Source organism: Oncorhynchus keta, chromosome 27 (genome assembly GCF_023373465.1).
Source record: "Oncorhynchus keta strain PuntledgeMale-10-30-2019 chromosome 27, Oket_V2, whole genome shotgun sequence".
NCBI lineage: Eukaryota > Metazoa > Chordata > Actinopteri > Salmoniformes > Salmonidae > Oncorhynchus > Oncorhynchus keta.
In genome coordinates, this window is record NC_068447.1 from 41,365,192 (window position 1) to 41,387,382 (window position 22,191).

At 39.9% G+C, this 22,191-nt stretch overlaps 4 protein-coding genes across 4 annotated transcripts in view; all 4 read right to left on the minus strand.

Moving 5' to 3' along the window:
* The window catches only part of LOC118360079 (homeobox protein Hox-C3a-like), a 43,008-nt gene that overhangs the window by 19,416 nt on the left and 1,401 nt on the right, over window positions 1-22,191 (minus strand). Inside the window, exon 2 of the mRNA XM_052482439.1 lies at window positions 6,728-6,776. The gene's annotated coding sequence lies outside the window, so the exon portion shown is untranslated. The remainder of the gene's footprint in view (window positions 1-6,727; window positions 6,777-22,191) is intronic.
* LOC118360083 (homeobox protein Hox-C4-like) lies at window positions 219-3,025 on the minus strand. Its single transcript, XM_035739184.2, has 2 exons — window positions 1,699-3,025; window positions 219-1,160 (listed from the first exon to the last, which is right to left on the minus strand). Exons 1-2 carry the CDS (start codon window positions 2,138-2,140, stop codon window positions 793-795), a joined length of 810 nt encoding a protein of 269 aa, XP_035595077.1. The 5' UTR covers window positions 2,141-3,025; the 3' UTR covers window positions 219-792.
* Window positions 10,674-13,968, minus strand: hoxc5a (homeobox C5a). Its single transcript, XM_035739188.1, has 2 exons — window positions 13,303-13,968; window positions 10,674-12,298 (listed from the first exon to the last, which is right to left on the minus strand). The coding sequence occupies exons 1-2, from the start codon at window positions 13,796-13,798 to the stop codon at window positions 12,081-12,083; spliced, it is 714 nt and encodes a 237-aa protein (XP_035595081.1). The 5' UTR covers window positions 13,799-13,968; the 3' UTR covers window positions 10,674-12,080.
* On the minus strand, window positions 14,989-17,651 carry LOC118360085 (homeobox protein Hox-C6a-like). The gene is made up of 2 exons (XM_035739187.2): window positions 16,630-17,651; window positions 14,989-16,138 (listed from the first exon to the last, which is right to left on the minus strand). Exons 1-2 carry the CDS (start codon window positions 17,036-17,038, stop codon window positions 15,831-15,833), a joined length of 717 nt encoding a protein of 238 aa, XP_035595080.1. The 5' UTR covers window positions 17,039-17,651; the 3' UTR covers window positions 14,989-15,830.

Consider the following 22,191-nt stretch of genomic DNA (forward strand, 5'->3'; position numbering starts at 1 on the left):
AACGTTGCAAACGGACAACTTTGCCAAACAAATGTTTAATGCTTTGTTAGGCTGAACTATAAAGGAGATGCAGTACTTGGTCAATTGTGACTTTCATAACATTTTGAAATAACGTTCACCACATCATAGGATGAGCTTCTGTCATCAAAAGAAATTACACTTGACCTCGATTGGTCATGAATAAAATCCATCCAAACATGAAAAAAAACTAGTAGACATTCACTGTTTTATTGACCAATATGATTATCACAAATACACTAAACTCTGTTTATTGCATTTTACAATAACCTGCTAAACACAACGTAAACACCACAAACTAAATTGTAATTCAAAATCCTGTTTTTGAAATACGCGAGGTAATTCACCTTGTTCCAGCATTTTTACCAAAAATAACTATGATAATAATGATATTCTTCCAGTGTTCCGCTTAAAATAAATAAATTGTGCATTTCACCTTGGGCAGCAGGGCAAACGAATGGCCCACCATAACATTTAGATCAAATGTAGGCCTACAATTTTTTTCCTTCATTCAAAACATTTTCTCATAAAAACATCATTTTGATTCAGCATGAAATAACTTAAACCCTGTGTCGCGTAAAAAGAATCCATCGGTATTCGCATAAATCCATGCTATATAACATGCATTTTATATAACTTTGGACTTAAATGAAACCACACAAATAGCTACGAAAACAAAATATATTCTATATGACTGATTATTTTATTCTATAAATAATCAGTCATTTCTCTATCTCCCTTCTTGAAGTGTTTTTGTGTTTTGTTTTGTTCGCCTTATAACGTTGTAATATCCTCGCCATCCTCTCCTCCGGAAAGTTCATTTGGAATAATGGCACCAGTGGCCGAGGAAGTGGCGACAACGCCGGTTGATGAGGTTGTGTTGGACCCGGAGGATACGCCCGTGGTGGAGGATCTCACTTTGGTGTTAGGAAGCCTATGGTCTTTTTTCCACTTCATCCTGCGGTTCTGAAACCAAATTTTGATTTGTCGTTCGGAGAGAACCAATGTATGAGCTATCTCAATGCGCCTCCGCCGAGTTAAATAGCGGTTATAGTGGAACTCCTTCTCCAATTCTAAGACCTGCTGTCGAGTGTAGGCTGTCCGAGACCGCTTGGAATCCGCTCCATTGTAATTCGGGTTCGCTGGAAAAGGGGAGAAGTAAATAGAAAGAAAGAAAGAAAAGCAGGGAAGGAGGGAGTAAACAAGAGTGTCCTCAACTGGGATATATAATGGGAATGGGCAGAATAAATGGCTAGATATGGTAGTTCTGGTGTGAGAAAGAATCTAAATGGGAAGTTAAGAACTTGTCTATCTCTCTGTAATTAGGGGACACTCACATCCAAGTATGCGCTAAATTATTAATGCAAGATTACAAAGCGCAGTCTTTTTTCTTTCGTTTAATCTCTCCCCCTCTTCTCTCCATCGCGCACATAGGCTACATAACAGCAGAAGCCACATGGTGATACGGCTGCCAAGAGTATACCTCGGCTATAAAATTTATGGTGGGTGTAATTACCGACGCGGAGTCGTAAATCCGCCTCAATTGTGCCATTTCAAAAGCTTCTCCCCTATCGTAGCAGGGGCTGGGAAGGAGATGGGAGTTAGAGGCACCAATAAAGGGAAGGAAAGGAGGAGAGAGTGGAGAGAGAGAAAAGACAAACACAGAGACAAGTTGCCTACCAGTGCTGATGTGAATTTTCTTCATCCATGGGTATACCACGGGCTGCTTGGAGGAGGCTGAGCTGTTTGGATGCTCCGGTGTTGCTTGGTTGCAGGCGGAGGATGCAGCCGGTGGGGTGGTGGGGGACATGGGTAGCTGTGGGGTCTCACATGAGGCTGGCTGCCCTTTCCCTGCAAGCAGGTGCGCAGTATGGGGTAGTCCATGTCCACTTTGCGTGTCAGGTTCAGGGATGCTTGCACAGTTATATTGGCGCTCTTGGTAGCTCGCCCGCGGAGGGTATAACTCCTGATGGTGATGCTGGTAACCAGAGCCAGGGTCCCTTGCGCGGCTGTAATATTCGGGGCTGTGGTCGGGGATGTAGCTGTTTTGTGAATATTCCTCGCATGGAGGAAATTTCGGATCAATGTAGGTAGAGTCCATCAAATACGAGCTCATGATCATTAATTTCTGGAGTGGAAAATAATTTTTCTAGCTTTGTCGTTTTTCTGCTCCATAAAGCCCTCCTACTTGCGAGCAGCCCTGTAAAGTTACTTTTACCACGTGACCCCACGGCCCAATAGCAGAGTGAGAGGTAGTCCCCGGATAAGGAACCAAAGGTTTTCGAACGTACCTTCGGTCGCCATTGTGGGCATCATCTCTCTCTCGCTCTCTTTCTCTCGCTGTCTCTCTCTCTCGCTCTCTCTCCTCACGTCATTTGTGACACCAAAGCAAATGATCAAAACAAACACCTCTTATGTGAAGTGTACCCTGTCATTACAGTTCTATTATTATTGTTGTTATCATCAGTATCATTATTATACCGAAATAGAAATGGAGGTAGAGTGATATATGTGAATGGATCATCGCACGCAAAATCTCAATAACAATTGGGTTGCTTACTGCAAGTAAAACAGCGGCAGGATTACCTCATTCACAAAAATAAAGGCAACCCTGTCTAAGAATATCCGACTGCTGCCTTCAAACAGTCCATGAACGTTCGCGTAAATCGTACATGTTATGCAGTTCCAATTAAGCGAGAGTTTTTGAAATGAGAATTGGGCCTAAATCAGGAGACAGAGGACACCAGAGGTACACCATATTAGTATACCAGTATACATGAGCTTTTTCGGTAACAACAACATCACGAAGTATACTGAAGTACAAGTACACATGTAATACTTTGCATTTGAATGATAATGCAATATCACTGACATTATGGTTGCATTATTGAAGTATGCATTTATACCGTTCTCCGTCGCGTTCTCTTTCTCTCTCTGGATATGTACAGGTCCATACATTTGAATAAGACACGACCTGAGTATGACATGGTAATCCAACTAGTAAACAAATCAGTGTTACGTTGCTCTGAAGGAGGTGTTTTGTCCATCGTGGCTTCATCTTCTTCTACACAAGTGGCTGTCTAAGTGCACGTGTATAGGTTATTCATTTGACATCAGCCCTAGCATGCGGAGCAAATAACATCATCCATTACAACCCCCCCCCCCCATACACTGTTGTGTTCAGGAAAGTAAATCATTGCAGATAAAGCTGTCCATTTTGAGTGGTATCACTTGCCACAGATGCGTTACAGGCGCAATTATACTGTAATTAACTGTTGGCCAAATGTATTTCCTGTTTTGTATTCCATCCTTTAAATTATGCACGAGACCACATTATCACAGGACAGTTGGCCTACACATAATCAGTCTGTGAACTTTATGGCTCAATAGACTAATAATAAAAACGAATAATAATAATAATTTAAAATACATCTAGAATAAATCTAGCCTACTACGACAGGGATGGATTATAAGAACATGAGAAGGATCAGAACACGAGGTCAATCACCTGCTTGCTAATCAGCGTCTAAATCCGAGGTAGTGGTCTTCTTTTAGTCATTTGTCAACATGATCTGGTGAAAATAACATAGCAGGGCAGATGTTTATGGTTTGTTTATGTGTAGAGCGCGCCCGCCATTTTTATTACTTTCGGCGGCGATGTTTGAGGCGTTTTATGGGGCTATAGAACGCCGTAGGCCTAAATCAGTCCGCTTTAAACGATCGCTGGTTGCTTACATGTTTTACTAGTACAGGCAGACTTGTAGTAGTATACCTTTGCTTCCATATAGCCTACTCTACAAATATATGCCTTTGAACGTCATTACAATGCCTGGGCCTGGGCTTCTTCTAGACAATCTTAGATTGTTTGTAAATTAGACACATATTTTGCACAGACTTCTTCTGAGATTTATGGCTATTCGTGCCCTATTATTCATGCTAACACGTGATACAACGCAGCTATAACCTACTGAACAGAAGCGACAGTTGAAGCAGACGATTATCTTGACAGACGTGGGATTTCAGTAGCCCATGTATTCCTGTAGAGACGTACTTGCGATTGTAATATATTAACACAAATTCGGTTCTACAGGGTACATATAGACAACTAATGAGTATTTTCCATTGTAGCATGAAAAGAAAATATCGAACTGCCAGAATTCTGTTAGGTGAACATCTGTCAATAAAATATCTGCAGTAGCTATTTTTTCTCTCTCTCTCTCTCTCTCTCTCTCTCTCTCTCTCTCTCTCTCTCTCTCTCTCTCTCTCTCTCTCTCTCTCTCTCTCTCTCTCTCTCTCTCTCTCTCTCTCTCTCTCTCTCTCACACACACACACACACACGAAAAGAGTAGCCTGCCTTTGAGGTTAGTCGCTCCTCTAAACTATGAATATTCAGCCATAAACACGGTGCACGGTGGGTAGCCTACAAAGCGCCGGCGTGACAGCACAGATGAAAAATAAGTTTCTATTGTCCCCAACGATTTCTCGTGCTCGCCTGCCTCGCTATTACCATACTGACCGCCCGGTAACCTCTCTGGCTGCCATCGTAGAAGTTAATGAGAAGACGGAGATGAAAAATGTATCGTGCATGGATGGTGTGAGTGTGACCTGTTTCAAGAATCTAATAGTCTACTAAAATGGTGAATAGGTATATTCAACCGAATAGCCTCACGTTTTTATTGATGCACAATTAAAATATGAACATGTTCAGATGACTTGTGAACAAGATCATGTTATGGATATAATGTAATATCATTCATTGAATGGAATGGAATAGAATCGGTAACCATTTAGGATAGACAAGAGAAGAAGAAAACATGCACACTTTCTTGCTCATCTAACATTAGCATCTGTAAATCTCGGCATATGATTAAGCAATAAGGCCCGAGAGGGTGTGGTATATGGCCAAATCATTATAATGTACGACGCAACGCAGAGTGCTTTGACACATATCACAAACCCCCGAAGAGCCTTATTGCGATTATAAACTGCTTACCAACACAATTAGAGCAGTAAAAATACATGTTTTGCCATACCCATGGTATACGGTCTGATATACCAGCTTTCAGCCAATCAGCATTTAGGGTTCGACCCACTCAGTTTTTAATTAGAGTTTTTGCACTACCCTACCAACCGCCCCCGCCTTCACAGGCCCGTGCACGCCCCCAGGTCCCATCTCACCCCAGCTCCAGTGTTGTGGACGCTTTTTAATATTCGTTAGACAGCCTGACCTGCGTTTCACCCCTCACGTTTGACTTCCAATAGTTCACTGCCAAGGATTATTATTATTATTGATGGGCGAAAAGCAATGAATTCCTTCTCCCCACAAATGGATTTCAGATCTCTCCCCTAGTTCAATAACTAGTTATAATGTAGAACTACAGAAAAATTAGGCCCTTAGGCAAACTCATTTGATGTTTCATTTGTTCATGGGAAAAATGGTGAACCTTTCTTTTCCGTCACATGAACACCTTGCAGCATGTTCTCTTTCACAAACATAGGCTGCACACTGTAACAGAAAACTGTACATGATACTGTAATTTTGGCTATTATCAACAGTAATATATTCTGAAAAGTTTTACTGCAGCATACTGTCAATTATGGTTCATTGTGGGAAAATGTTGTAGTTGGGGAAAGAATTGCTGTATTTCGAATGGCACTCAGTATGCCATACCGTATCTTTGGAGCACTAAAAACCCTTTGACCACTAGTGTGGTTGCATGGTAATTTCTGTCTCATTTACATATTTTGAGGCGTGCATTGTAAGAGGCCATATTTGTGGCACCCATGAGTGAGAATGCGGTACCAATTGAACTCCAATGTGGTTATAGGGCCCCAGAGGCAGTCAGTCTTAAACCTCAAATGGTTGAGCATTTTGCCATGTCGTTTTGATCTGTTTTTCCATGCAGTTGCTGCCAGTTTAGAAACCGTTGTTAAGGCCTCTAGGAGTGTACGTAATATAAAAACCCAGATATGAATTAGTCTACTGTAACCTGTAAACACTTTACTTAGCAGCCAATCTGCTTGTACCAATCCCTTGTAATTACAGTAAAATACGATCTCCTCCCCTCAATTAATTTAATTCATCCATTCACTCATTCTTTCAGTCATTCATTTCGATTATGGTAGCATTTTATTTTTTACAGTATACTACGGTACATTTACGGTAATGTACTGTGTGTCCTTACACAGTACTTGCTTTGATACTTTGTTTATATTACAGTAGGTGTGCTGTAATATTACACACAGAGTTGTACTTTCCACCTAGATGCCTGTAAACTACTGTCAAATTCATAATAACCCTTTTTATAGTGCATATCTGTAACACACGATATGCATGCAACACACATTCTGTAGGCTACAACATTGATAGTAGGATAACATAAGATGCATTGTTCTTTCACTGACTGATTGTTATAAATAGATATCTTTCAGAAAATTAGAACCCAACATGTGTGAAATAATCTTTATGATGTTTATATAGTGTAATAACGAGTAATTGTTGTAGAATGGAATTTGTGTACATAGGCCTAGTTAAAACGAATTTCTTAGCATGAAAGCAAATAGCATATTTTTGCTAATATCACCTCGCCCAGTGCATTTCACTGGCTTGGCTATTATCAGGGAACACTGCCCTCTCTGTTGGCTCTGCAGGAAGGGACCGAATGGGGCAGGTAGCCTATTGTTTGTGCAAAAATAATAAACAACTTACCGATACTGTACATATCCCCTTCATTCTGTATCGGTCCTCATTTCGTTGTCTGCAAAATAAAATAACAATAAAAAACAATATAATGAGCGGGATGAGATACTAGAGTTCAAACTCCCGATTGGCGCGGTGGTCTAAGGCACTGCATTTCAGCGCTAGAGGCGTCACTACAGACCCTGGTTCGATTCCAGGCTGTGTCACAACCGGCCGTGATGGGGAGTGCCATTGGGCAGCGCACAATTGGCCCAGCGTCGTTAGGGTTAGACCGGGGTAGGCCGTTATTGTAAGTAAGAATTTGGTCTTAACTGGCTTGCCTAGCTAAATAAAAAAAACTGTAAAAGTATATATATATTATTTCATCCCTAATTATTCGTAATGGTTTTAATAACTGCCCTAAAAAAGTGTAACCTATGATGTCCTGAAAAACAACAGAAGGTAATATCATTGGACGGTCAGGTCAATATAGTATTTTTGTATTGTATTTTCAAATTTCACAACTAAAAAACACAATTTTCGTTTAGAAATGATCTTTTGTCGCAATAAAAAAAGAAGGAATTATCTAATGAATTAGCAGGTTTGAAAAGGCTAAAATACTGTGAATTACAATATTTTATGTCATAGAAAAGCAATCGATACCAATTAAGTCATATGTCACAAATCCCCTTTTTCTAACGACAATATCTCTTCTCTCTGAAATCTCCCTGAAATGTCCGATATATATGTGGCCTAAGCCACATAGGCTCAGGCTACAACTTTCCCCATTAATAACAATGTTAGTGTTCTTGACTTTGCATTGCTTGTTGTATCCTTTTGCCACTTTATCCTCCCAACCCTTTCTCTCACATCCCCCTCCTTCCAGTTCATTTCTAATTGAGGTGAGGTGTCCCAGAAAAAGCTATAACAAGTGTGTGATCTTCTAGAATTGGGGCCGAGGAGAGATATTATTAAGGACAGGTCGGTTTGGGGTCGTTAAACTGGATTTATACTTCTGGCATTTCCTTGGGCAAAAGTTATATTTATAGAAATCCCTCGACTTCGATTCAGACCATGCTGATTAATGTTCAATTGTCAAAATGAAGATTTTGTCACCGTATTGGGTATATTCAAGCCTGAAGCATAAACGAATTTGATTGTACATCATACAACTTGCAATCTCTACAACTGGAATTCGGATCCTTGGTTGAAAAAGGGTCCGTTTTCTTCTGTTTTGCATCTGTCTTACATTGGGCAGTTTTTGGCACTGAAATGAACACAATAAGAAATCCAATTAATGGCATAGGCCTGCATGCTCAATTGTGTTTAATTCAATCTCATAATGAAACAAATTAATTTCATAAAGTGAGAGTCATGTAATGTGAAAATATTACAATTATAACAAACCATTAAGTTAAGTACGCAAACAAATACAACATAGTAATATAGTTTTCTGTTCATCGAGACATATTTGTTGGCTTCTGGAGGTGGGTTCCTCTAAACAAACAAAACAATGTGGCAACGTTCTCAATGCCTCACAACTCTCATATTATCTAAACTTGACAGTGGTTTTCTTATTGGATGAGTAGTTGCCAATCACTGTGATGGAATACAGTCAACCGGAACCGGAACACTAAAGAATAACTGAGTTTAAGAACAGTGAAGAACATAACTCCATTCCAATGAATATAATGCAGGTGAATCCCCTCTTTAATAACATCCTTATGCGCTATATGGAGGTGGAGCATGTTAAATAGCACCCCCTATTGGCTTCCTCTCTCTTCATCTAACAGGAATTATTGGGAAAATACTCAACATGAACCCATCAACTCACTGCATCATCAGGGCCCAGAGTTCCTCCTTGACCCATCTGTGAACTGACCAGGAAATACTCTGGGCCATAATTACAAGCTACAACATGGGGCCCAGAGTTCATTGGCAGGTCACACGAACATGGAAAACTCAAGGCAGCAGAAGATCTTACCAATATCAACCACACAACTTTCCCAAGTAAATAGTGATGGATACAATATTACAATAGGAACTAAACTTTTTGCTCTGCTACATCCAGTTTGGCTTCAGAAACGTTTTCCACACCTTCCACTACCTAATCCATTCCTCAACTACAAAAACAAACATAAAATCACAAACATGCATTGGTTAAGGGATGGATGATGTTTATCCACTGAACTTCTAACGTCACAGGCATCAACTGGGCTGCCCTGCAAAGATATTAAAGACAGATGAAGCATTGAGCAGGGACGATGATGACACACTCTTCAGTCATCAGTATGATTGCTTCAGCAGTACCTCCTTCCCGATCCCAACCAAGCCAAACCTGCAAGGCGGGTTGCTATATTTATTCAAGTAGCAACGAGTTATTTATGCACATGGCCAAGCTCTGGAACCTCACTGCAATGGTTTGGATAGCAGCTGTTGCCTCATCAACACACACACACACACACACACACACACACACACACACACACACACACACACACACACACACACACACACACACACACACACACACACACACACACACACACACACACACACACACACACACACACACACCTACAGAGTCTCTCTCTTGAGTCTCTGACAACTATGTAACATATTATAGCATAAAGCATCTGACCATTGTGCAGCAAAGTGGAGTTGGCCTTTATCTAAAGAAGTATATATTCCGTTCTGTATAAAGGTGCATGCCTAATGAATAAGAGTAGCATAAGTAGAACACACTCAAGTGAAGCTGGAACAGATCTATCTTTCCCAACTCTACTCCCATAGCTTAATTTTGCCAGTGGTAAGGGGAACATGCATGGATGACACACGTTTGTAATCTATTGGAATACATTTTGCCTCTAAGGACCACACAAACAGCAAACAGAGTCAGATATATAAAATAGCGATTGAGTGTACAAATTACAAGGGATGAATATCACAACCATTTTAAAACAAATCCCGTTTCGTCGGAAACATCAAGCAAACCCAACCACAGCACCAAATACAAACGAAACGCTATAGTTTGACACAACATGCTGGAAAGTACAAATATTGTAAACTTACTGGAGCGTTTAAGGATCCATTTGTGACTGAGAGAGCACAGCACCACCATTACAGGCAGACTAGTCCGGGCCAAGGTAATCCACACTAACTGCCACACAGCCCTTTCTTCCTCGGATAAGAGGAGCCAGCAGCTGCGATTCCGGACAGTTAAGATTATATATGATGTGTATATATCGAGGGTTTGTCAGCTCTTCCAGGCCATAAAACCCACTTTAATGGCACCACGTGCTCCGTATGCACCATTCACAGGCCCCGCTAGAGGCAATTGGCATAAATAACCTTCCAAACTTTAAAATACTAAAAGAAAGAGATACCATAAAGGGGAATTTGATAGCCCTACATAGGCTAACGTAGCACGGTTAGGCCCGACAGTGCCATTGAGAAAGCAGTCCATGCTCTGTTGCATTTATAGACCTAGCAGTATAAAGGCTACCTGTCTGCGAGGTGAGTGAAAATTATATTTTTTTCATTTGAGACGATATTTGCGACAGGACATGGCATCTGAACAATTGTTGTCCCTGTTAACCTGGTTGTTTTGGTTAAGCCATTTAATTAAGCTATTGTTAAAAGTATAGTTCCACGTGTCACTGGGCCAGCAGTGGGTCAAATTCAGGTCAATGCATAGTTTTGTTTCAATTTATGGTTTTGTCTATATACACAGCCTGCAGCTCCAATATAGCTTACAATATTGACCCACGTGATTAAATGAACATCTACTCAAAGCACAAGAGATAAAGACATTAAGTCAACCGTTTATTATTTTTCCACTTTGAACAAAAATGTCCATTCATTATAGTCCACATAATAATTCACATTTCCTGTTACTGCAGGACTATTTTCATGCGGTAGCAAACTAGGCTCAAATGAAGATCCTACATTACATTACCATAGCTTTTACATTTGATCCAGAATGCCATAGAAACATCAAAGTATGTAGGTCGCCAGCCTCTATAGAGAAGAAAGTTAGTCTGCATTTCAACCCATGAGAATTTAGTAGCAGCTGGCTATGTGCCTCTATATCCTGTTAAAACAGGGACCATTTCCCTATCTGTGGTGGAAAGGTGGATGGATACCTAGTCATAACGTTTTATTGGGGCCTTAAACTTTTATGTGCATGCGTTTGTCTGACAGGGATACTGTAAATTATTGAAATAGACGGTGCGGGGACTCGAATCTGTTTTTCAATACCAAGTGTGCCTACACATGTAATGATAAAAAAATTAAAAAGCGACACGAATGTGCTGGTATATGGTATGGGAAGTTTATTCAAAAGGTCTCTCAACACCTGTAAGCGTTTTGATTGAATCACAAGCTTTAACATACCATGAATTACACAATGGCTCTTGTAGGTATTCAGATAATCCAATATGTAGCCTACACTGTTGATATCTCCGTTTTGGAAAATGTTAGTGTTAGGGTATATTTGTACATCTATAGTTCTATAGAATCATCCAAAGTCTTGATATTACATAGAGACTATAAATAGACGACATGTACAACACATTGCCATGTCTGTTGACAACTCTGGACATTGATTACAGTCAACAATAAGATACAAAATCAGTAAGAATCTGAAATTGGAGAAACGCATGTCGGTGGTTCTTCAGTTGAAGGGTATGGACATGGACATCTCAGGCCTATGGGTGCTCTCCTCAAATACCATCACGAAACTCTTCAATATTTACAAGCAGATCCCTGACCCTGCTGGTCTATGCGTGTAGACAATCTATTTGCTATTGAAAAAGTCAACCGTCTGTTTATATCGTCTGTTTTTCTTAGTCGTGTGTAAAGACTCTGCCCAAATATGAATTTTAAAACATTTAGAAAAATCAAATATTTCCGTGATAAAGTCTCGTTCTCATTGGTACCCCTCAGTAGGCTTATCAGTCATTTACATGATCATAATTATTATCTCAATGCTAAGGGTATAGGCTATAGAATGTTTATTTGGTGTCTATTCCATTTTTGAATGTAACATGAAAGAGGGAGTGGCCTTATAGTCCACAGCTCTCCCTAATTCTTCCAAAGGTCCTGACACAATCTTTACATTAAGACAACACATTACTTTATTATTATATATATTTTTTTAATCTTAAATGTTGTACAACCATTAAGCAAAGAATACAAGTCCACATATAAAGTGCCAAACACGAAATATGCAAATAATGTAATAGTCCATAACACATAATAGGGTCTGATTCTGAACACGGCCTTCACGTTTCAAATCATGGTCTCTCTTTCTCTATTTAGGGTAGGCTTAGGCCCTACTTCTTTTAGCTGTTCGTCTCCAGATCAGTCATAAACTCCATGTTTATATTGAATCCTTTGATTTCAGTTTCGAATCCTTCTTCCACTTCATACGTCGATTCTGGAACCAAATTTTAATTTGCCTCTCGTTCAGACAGAGGGTATTGGCGATCTCAATGCGCCTGCGACGGGCGAGGTAACGGTTGAAATGGAACTCTTTCTCCAACTCCAGAGTCTGGTAGCGGGTGTAACTGGTTCGAGAGCGTTTACCGTCAGATGATTCTGAAGTGGCATTAGAGAAAAACAAATAGGTGTTAGCCTACATTTGAAGTTAAAAATCCAGAGCTGTCGAACATTATATACATCTTATACGTAAAAAAAAAAATATGGCTCGAGGTCAAACGGTTTGGATGACCTGAGAATGAAGACTCCTGTGAGTTACAGAATGCAAAACCATTCAAATAATGAACAAATTGTAAAATGGCCTTGTGACTAAATCCCCAAAAGTGAAACGATTTAAATTCAGGTTAAATTCGTTTTTTTTTAATTATTTTTTTATACTAAATAATGGCATTGAAATCAAGGGATAACATCTCTGGATGACAACCAATTTTATTCTAATTATTTTTAATTGACAACAAAAACTTTTATATTCTGGCACTTGTTCATTTCAAATACCACTTGGCAAAATAAATAGTTGCCCTAGTTGAGGGAAATACAGATCATTGTTACAAGAACACTTGCAGAACTATAATTTAAATCTTGAACACAGCACTAAATGCAGTGCTAATATTTAGTGGCTAAACCCCAATGGGCAGCTAGTGGATGTTGGACATGGCAACATGAATGCCTTTCCACAGTTATATCTGGAGCTTTCCAGGGTGAAAAGTTCACACGGAGGTCAGGGCACTGGTTTCCCCCCGAGAGTTCAACTAGACTAGCCTATACTCTCATTTTAGACTAAAATAACCTGTTTGGAAACGAAAAGTACTTTCAGCCCAACAGAACTCTCATTAATACTCGTTCATCGTTTTCTTCAAATGTTTGTTTCTCTTATCCAATTATTCAGCAATCAATCTAACCGCAGATCATCTCTTCACAGTAACAGAACAGGTTTACGAGCAATAGATGCCTTTGTCAAAATTTATGACCGCCAGTTTTATTATTTCCTGCGTTTGGCCAATAAAACTCAAGAGGAAAAACTATGAATGGACAAAAGCAGGATAGCAGGCGAGGGAGTGAGTGAGGGAAGTAGTAGGCTGTATACATTTTACAAATAAGTTTACCGTGGATCATGTGTAGTTTTGTCATCCAGGGAAAAATCTGCGGTTGCTGTTGATTGTCCAGGTGCTTCTTCGAATGGATTTGATGTTTTACAGGTTGCATAGTTTCGACTTTGATCGCGCTTTCTTCGGTCGTAGTTCTGGGGGTTTCGACCACCTCCATTTGCATTTCATTCCCTTTGCTCAGTATACCGTCACTGAGGCAGTTCTGCACGGAGTTCCGGGAGCTCAAGGCTGAGTATGACTGTGGTCGTGTTGGAGATTGAGTGTCCGTTTTGCCTCGCAGGCTAGAGTTCATCTCTTCTCGTTTTAGAGAGTTTACAGTGGCATCAGAGGAGGTGAATGTTCCGTTGAAATCATGAAGACCTCCGTTATAGGCATAATTAGCTTGATCGAAGTCAGAGAGAGAACCATAACTGCCTAAACTATTCATGGCGCTACAGGAGGATGCCTCGTGCGTTTGCTGCTTAAAAATGGAATTTTCTACATAGGAACTCATCTTATACGAAAAACAAAACACACAAAAACGCTGCAGAAGAGATACATGAAGTAAAAACTGCAATAGCCTATAGCCTAAATATTTTATCTGGGAGTAGCCTGGGCTAGATATTTGGCTCTTGTATTGTTGTTTTTATTGGTTATTGCTTTTCCTATGAAGCTCTTTGGAAGTTCAAGGGGTATCTTTCCTATAAAAAAAAAATAAGCACGATTTATAGGTGGGGGAATGGTATTTTTTTCTTGATTCGACGCGCACTGCCCAAATATGGGGCATCTGAATAGGATCACGTGCTGATGTTGGCCAGTCATACATTGGCTTGATACCCCGGGGGTATATTGATGAATAGGAGGAACGTGTCCGGTAAACTTTGTGCTGTGGGCTGTTGGGGACCTTGTGGGGTCTTTGTGAGGAAAAGGGTGAGACTCTAAGACAAGAGCGTCATCTGGTGTCTGATATAGGGCAGGCCAGGGCGGTCATCTCATCTATGCCCCCTCCATTATGCCCTTGCCTTGCAGCATCATATAGCATACCAGCCTCTGTTGAGGGTGGGTGCGGGGTGCCCCATAGAGGCACTATGAAGAGCAACACTGATCGAGCAATGACGTGATTGGTAAGCAATAAAAACGTAAAATGCTCTATAGTAGGCTATAATAGTAATAGTAATAATAATAATAACAATAAATTAACTGTGTGCTATTCGAGGAGCCATTATTATATTTAGGTTTGTCTTAATTTGGTTTAAATGTAGTTTTATAGTCATCCCAGGAGTCCATATAGGTCCAAAATGTATTGCGCAGAATAAACAGTCACCAAAGCCGATAGACTAAATGTTTTTCCAGCTATCAGCTTTTATAGCACAATATCATATTTTCCTGGCTTGTGGTCACGTTTATTTTGGTATGCCAAATTGGTTTCAGTTGCAACTTCATTTGGAAATTGGATAGGCTATATGACTAAAAACAATACGGGTGCTTTCTTAAACCGTAATATGTCAAGTTACCTTGACGAATGACCAATCAAACACACAACTTGTGCAAAAGACCGTATGTCTTCTCTGGATTATATTGATATGACGTAAAGTCACTCAGGTGTCCACTTAGTCTATTTTTTATTTTACCTTTATTTTACTAGGCAAGTCAGTTAAGAACAAATTCTTATTTTCAATGACGGCCTAGGAACAGTGGGTTAACTGCCTGTTCAGGGGCAGAACGACAGATTTGTACCTTGTCAGCTTTTGTGGATTTACATACCACACGAACGGAACTGGTTTGAAAACATTTTATTCAATGATACACAAAACATAAATTCACAACCTTAAACAACGTGATTGATTCCTCTTGTATCATTTCTCCCTTTTTATTAGGTAGTCTTGGGTAACCATAAACGGTTATTATGCCAAAAAGTGGTAAGTGCAACCTTAAGAGAACATCCGTTTAAGCAGCATAATGCACACAAAGCCCTCACAGAGTATATATGGGAATACATAGAATATATACAGGCATATCTACAATTTAGGTAGTGTAGTTCACCCCGTGAGAGCTTTCAGGATATTTGCAGGAGTCATATTGCGATGGGATTCATGGGAATGTAAAGATTCAAGTACATTAACCCAAACGAAATAAGTATGCCTGGGCATTTCCTTCACATTTGGAATGCTTATGCCCTATTGTGTTTGTAAACCATCCCCAACACTGACCTATGTGAATTGACTGAAGTAATCCGAACGATATATTTTACAGTGTAAATGGGGCAATTCTGGAGGGAAATGATGAATGTTTCACATTTCACAACACAAATAGCATGACTATGACAAAGGACATTATGCCACCAGAAGTAAACAGTTAACTATATGCTTTTTCCAGCCTAAAATGATCCGAATTGCAGAATATTGCATGTTTTTACGCGCGCGAAGGCTACGAGTTTGTGAGAGAGAGAGGGACAAATAGCAGAACAATATCATGCAGGGGAGTTTGTGGTCTTTGAATGGCTAGGTAGTTTAGTGGAGTTTCGTGATTTCGTTGTAAAATGTCTTTCATTCTTTCTCTTTCTTTTCCTCCTCTTTCTCCTCTTCCAAGCCGTCTCGTTCCTTCTCCGCCGTGGCCCCTGTAGATTCACTTCCCGTCACCGTCGACGTCAGGCTGCTCTCTTTCTTCCATTTCATGCGACGATTCTGGAACCAAATTTTGATCTGACGTTCTGTCAAACAAAGGGCGTTTGCTATTTCGATACGTCTACGTCTGGTTAGATAGCGGTTGAAATGGAACTCTTTCTCCAGTTCCAGTGTCTGGTAACGGGAGTATATCTGGCGTCCTCTGCGTCTGTCTGACCCATACCCAACTCCTGTGCAGAGAAAAGAAATCATAATGTACTGGATTACATGTCTATGTCAAGCCATTATGTGAATTGTTCTGACATAAATTGATTCAATTACCATAATCTAGATTAGACATCATGACAAAGGTACTGACAATGTGATGGGAGCAATTCATGTAGAAAATAGCTCTGGTCAGGGTAGAAACGCATATGGCATGCAGTAAAATAAACACGATTCTCCAAACCGTGCATTAGACTTCATCTGCATGTCCAATATCTGTTTGTAAAATATACGTTGCCTATGCAAATTGTTTAAACTAAATGTATAATAGTTAAATATATCATCGTTATTTTGGGAAACTGTTGGAATAGTTACGCACACTCAGAAAATAGGCCTTCTACTGGGCGAGACGATACAATGATGTTTTATGGGGCCATAAAAACGAAGATGCTCTGTAGCTAAGATATATCGTGAAACTGGCTAATTTACTTAATTTATTTGTTGTAGTAAAACTCACCGCTGTGAGAGTTCATTCGCTGCATCCACGGGTATATCTGGACGTTAGCTTTCTGCTCCTGCGATCCTCCTCTGACTTGATCCAAACTGTACTCCTGAGCAATGTGGTTTTGTGCATTCAGTCCCATGCTTGTTGTTTGTCTGCAACTGGCAAGACCTCCATCCTTGTCTTGAAGAAACACATTAGATCCATGATACTCATAGGATGCCCGGCTCGGCCCAAAAACAACATTGTCTTGGGGAGAATAGAACGGATTTGCGTATATCCGATTCTGGGTCACAGCAGCCCCATACGACGAAAAATGTCTCACTGTGTCATAAGTGGTGGAATTTAGTGGCACGCTTGGCAAAACATCTTGACCACCGGATAAATGGCAGGAGAGTGACGGGTTTGCGAAATACGAATTCATACCTTGCCTGCAACCCTTCTTCTTCAACTCTCCGCACTTCTTAATCAGTCTTTTTTTCTCCACTTTCCCCTCTCAGTAGCTCCCCCTTCCCCTTTCCCTTATTCTGGATATGTTGCTGGCTGCTCACACACCTTTGCAAAACCTTCCTTTCACCCTTTCGCTGCTTGTATAAATAGACGGTTGCTTGAGGTTTCAATATTATTAATTTCCAATCTCCGGTAAGACTCACAAACCCGAGTGTTATAGCTGATCGCTTAGCTCCAGAGAGAGGCAATATGACAATGTCAGCTGACCATTCTCCACCAATTGAGAGCAAGGAAACTGTAGCTTTTAGCTAACCAGCTATAGCTCTAAAAATGCAGCCAGAAAACGAATGCATTAAGTTAGTGGGGCATAGCAACGCATGCATTAAGTTAGTTGGACATTCCACACTGAGCAAGAAAACAAGACAATATAAATATATAAGCGACGTGTATATGTCTGCAATATCAAACTGCTGTCCAGAACTAGAATAATCCCGTCACTGAATTGTCATTTTAGTTTTTTTTAATGTAAATTTATAAATGGGATAAATAAATTGATACCTATACATATGTTTTACCTGCTTATGTGGCATGGCGTGTGTGTGAGTGCACGTGTGTGTGTGTAACACAGTTACACACAAGGACAATGTAGTTCGCACGCACATATTTGAAAATTGTGAAAGCCAATAAAGAGTACAATGTAATATGTAAGATAATGTATCGTTTGTCCTCGCCGCTGTGTACATATTCAGTGTAGGTTGTATCCAAATCAGATGTTTATGTAGTGGTAGCGCTCTCATAAAGCTCGCGTGCTCTGTTGGTTCTTGTGTTTTTGCTGGGCAAGAATTTTTCACATTCTTTCCATGTTTTACATCGTGTATGAATTAGCATTACATGACTTGAAGGTAATTATCGTGCCTCGGCTCTTAACGGGTAATTCCGATTGCTAGGGGGAAGGGCGGTGGTGATAAGAAAGCGTTTAGGGTCTCTTCTGTGAAGGGCAATAAAACCAAGTGAAGTTTCTCAGCTCACCAACAAATAACTCTGTGTATAGCCTACATAACGATACATCCTGAGCCTCTGAAACGAATGCGTTGGATTATAAACGCAAGAAGAATAACAATGTAAAAAAAAGAGAATTAGTGTTTAATTGTATTTGAAGTTACTAGCCTAAGTGGTAACCGTGTAGAACACTTTTCCTGAAAACCCAGCAATCAACCGTGAGTAGAGAATTGATCAGGCTACGTCAGAGGATATGTATCCACAAAGCACTGTTATGGAGATGGGAGGCGATGTCTTTACGGATACAATCACATCTTAGAAACGTAGAGTTAGGTATTTGTTTAGTGCCAAATTGCGCTAAATATAAGTTATGTGAGTTGACTTCACAAAATGATTACATTGATTAATGGTAGTAATGGAATTTTAGTGTCGACGGTATGCGTACATCGTACACAGAGGTGGATATTTTGAAATAGCCCAATGCTTAAGCTATAGATCTATAATTGTGTGCTATGGGGGCCTGGGACATATGCTCGTACGTGAGTCAGCTGTGGAAACGTGAGGTATTCTATTGTCTAAAATGACTGACAAAAGTAATTTATCAATGAATGGCAACCTGGATCTTAAAAAGTGGGCTCCTTTCTATAAGGTAGGCTACTCAATTTGAGGTACAAACCCGACAAAACTGTTATTCCAAAAATGAATATTCCACATTGAATCCTTTTGTTTTCCATGTGTGGAAAAACTCAGTCAACAATAGCCTACTGCAAACCCTTTTACCACTATCTTCAGCTTCAACACACAGCTGCATGTAAATCCATTCAGATTGATTCATTTGATTGTTCAAACAACCGTCAAGCTATTCGATAACAACACGTTGGTTAGAGAACGATATTAGCCAAAGATCTGATTTTTTCCCCTCAATAATCTATAGTGACAACGTCTAGTATTGAAAACAATGACATAATTCACATTATTGAAACCACAAATGTAGGACATACGTATTTGACAAGGGGATGTCTACGCGTAGGCCTATGCAGTCTACAATAAAACGAATCTTTAACTTGCACATAGTAGGTCTATTTTGCTGGGCTTCTGTTGTCGGTTCTAAAAAAAGGCAATAAAAGCTAGAACGGAAAGAAAGACGAGGACGTCTGTTGTGCAATAAAGGCTTCCCACTGGATTAACCGCCCTATGTTTACATCCGCAGACTGACAAAAATGACGCAAATAGGAAAACCAAATAGGAAAACCCAAAAAAATCATTGTAGGCCTCATTGTAAACATTATTACATGTGTGTTATGGTGTTAACCATTTGACAAAATTTAAGTCAGTTGAAAGTGCGTCATAACTCTCAGAAAATAGGTATATAAGGCCCATGCCTATGTTCTTCACTTGAAATGTTCTATGTAGTGAAGATGCTTTCCTTATGCTCACAACATTGCATTTCACCAGCCTACATAAATTGTATCCCCATTTTGCGAATAGAATTACGATTCCCCCCCGGACACTCAACTAAGCCAAAAAATAAGTATGGGTTTCTAGCACTTGATGAGAACCATATAGCCGAGCGCGCTTCTGAAATCAGCAATATTCATAACGTATCACCATCACGTACTTCAACGTGTTGTCAACTGTGACGGATGAGATGACTGAGAGCGAACCACAGTGACTATTTGACTATACGCTATATGCTCTCTTTGGTATTTCACGTTTTATACCTCTCTGTAGGCTACAACATCTTAGTTTTTATCCCTTATTCGACATGGTTGTTTATAAAGCCGCCACTATGATTATTTGTACTTTCATATCATGGAGTTTGTGGTAGTTCCATTGCATAATTCACAAGAGCTGTTGGTATGCGGTATAGCGATGTGAGCTGGGAGAAAGAGCTGTAGGCATAAGTGTTTTGGCAGCCCTCAAGACAAATGACGTGGACTCATCTCAGCTTTTGAAGCAGAGAGGAAAGAGACCGTTTGGCCCGTAATTCTTTTATTTCTTTGAAGAAGAACATCTGCACTGTTGCACTTTATGACTACCCCTATGCGTGTAGCTAACTATAATACTACTACGACGACTGCTACTACTACTGCTACTACTACTAACAATAATACTATTTTTGACCAAACACAATATTATTATTATTATTATCAGGAGTTGTAGAAATTCCAGAACAATCCAATTAGGCCTAATAATGGTAGCCTAGCCCATCACTGCACTGGGTTGAATTATAATTTGTGTACATATGAAGCTGTAACAACATAGGCTAACACATAATATCTAGGCTACATTAGCCTACAGTGTTCAGTTTGCCACGTTTAACAATTTGAAGCAGAGATGAACATGTGTCGATCATGTGGGTCGGGAAGCAATGTTTTCGTATCAGCTTTCTCTTACTTGACCATGAGGAATTCATACTCCTTGCTGGCTCTGAACAAACTTTTATAAAATGATGTTCACCTTTTCCGGCCAATTTACAAATTAGGTCTAGGCGCTATGCTTCATTCACGTTAGGCACTACGCTAATCAGAGACTAGGCTGTTTTAGGAGACCAACAAAAAAACAACACATCGTAAATCATGTTCATAAGCAAATATCTTCTTGTGAAATTGATTTATGATTCAATAGCAATGTTTATTAGTCATTAAAAAGTTTGAATGAACAGCGCTTGGTCCTATTGCAAGTTTCAAAACCCCAGGAAAAAATACATATGCCCATTATTTTCATGTGTATCAATAAAACATAAAATCATCATTTATTTCCTTCTTAATTTGCGTGTTTGTGGAGGCCTATGTATCTGCAAACTTACATCTGGAAAATTCTAAATTCGTAGGATTTTTACGATTGAGTTGGGTCACTCGTTATTGTAAGAAGGTTTTGAAGTGCAACGTTCGTTACGATGGATTGGGGAAACATATTTCGCATATTGGCAGCACATGACTTCTGTGTTTAATTTCACTGATCTTTTTCTCTCTCATTCAAGGATAACCCGAAGAGCTGCAAAAGGTGTACCCCACGCGACAAAGTGCAAAAAGAAACCATTGGAAAAAGGTTCCCGCACAATGACCTGCAGCAAAATCTCATTGAGGTGCTGGTACGACTCAATCGCACCTGCGACAGGCCTATTCACTTCGTCTCATTTCAATTAGCCTCACACAATATCTGAAGTGATTTGGAAAAATCAAATATGCATTTTTTCCAGCTAATGTTTTTACTTTAGGCTATAGCCTAACTTATAGTGGAAAATGTAGTTAAATACACAATATGTACCCCCCCCCCCCCACACACACACACAGACAGACACACACTTTCACAGCTTTGCCATCACTAAACATGCATTCAATGTTAATTTTGTGTAAATGAATGTACACGTGTCTGCCATATTTAACAAAATATGCACAGGAAAGGGCCTACGTCCCATTCACCACAGTATACACTATTGGCGAATCCAACAATGATGATGTTCATGCGTAAAATATCGTATATAAGGCGTAACAAAGCTCGTAAATAAACCTTAGCAATCCGATCGACGCGCAAGTTCTAGGCTAGTTAAGCATGGATTTCTGAATTAAAGATCTTGCCCTATGTGTGCAAATTATTGTTGTTGTGAAATATGATCATGATGATTATTGTGATTATGATTTATAGTTATGATTTTGACCATGTTTGCTGTTGCTGGTGTTCCTCCAATAAATATAATTCATTTTTTTCATTTGTTGTGTACAGCTGTTTTCATTATTGTATGAGAAAATAACAGGTTTAAGCCATCTAACAATACAGACATCAATTCAACATGGTTCCCATGCCACACGTGACAGTTGATATATTTCAGACGATGTTCCAAGCTTCGTGCCTGACTATTTTTAATTTTTATTTAACTAAGGAAGCCAGTTAAGAACAAATTGTTCACAATTATGGCCTACCCAGGGGTGTACCCGGGTGTATCCTAACCCGGACGACGCTGGGCCAATTGTGCGCCGCCCTATGGGCCTCCCAATCACGGCCGGTTGTGATACAGCCTGGAATCGAACCAGGGTCTATAGTGACTTCTCTGGCAGTGCCTTAGAATGCTGCGCCACTCGGGAGCCACTCCGGAGCCCGATGACATGTTCAGACATCTTTCTATCC

What these genes read in the sequence shown, in the direction of transcription:
- LOC118360083 (XM_035739184.2), bottom strand. Translation starts at nt 2,140, where the DNA reads ATGATCATGAGCTCGTATTTGATGGACTCTACCTACATTGATCCGAAA. An exon ending in GAAAATTCACATCAGCACTG is followed by an intron (nt 1,161 to 1,698) that starts GTAGGCAACTTG and finishes CCCCTTTTCCAG; the next exon opens with CGAACCCGAATTACAATGGA.
- hoxc5a (XM_035739188.1), bottom strand. Translation starts at nt 13,798, where the DNA reads ATGAGTTCCTATGTAGAAAATTCCATTTTTAAGCAGCAAACGCACGAG. An exon ending in AAAACTACACATGATCCACG is followed by an intron (nt 12,299 to 13,302) that starts GTAAACTTATTT and finishes ATGCCACTTCAG; the next exon opens with AATCATCTGACGGTAAACGC.
- LOC118360085 (XM_035739187.2), bottom strand. Translation starts at nt 17,038, where the DNA reads ATGAATTCGTATTTCGCAAACCCGTCACTCTCCTGCCATTTATCCGGT. An exon ending in GCGAATGAACTCTCACAGCG is followed by an intron (nt 16,139 to 16,629) that starts GTGAGTTTTACT and finishes TTCTCTGCACAG; the next exon opens with GAGTTGGGTATGGGTCAGAC.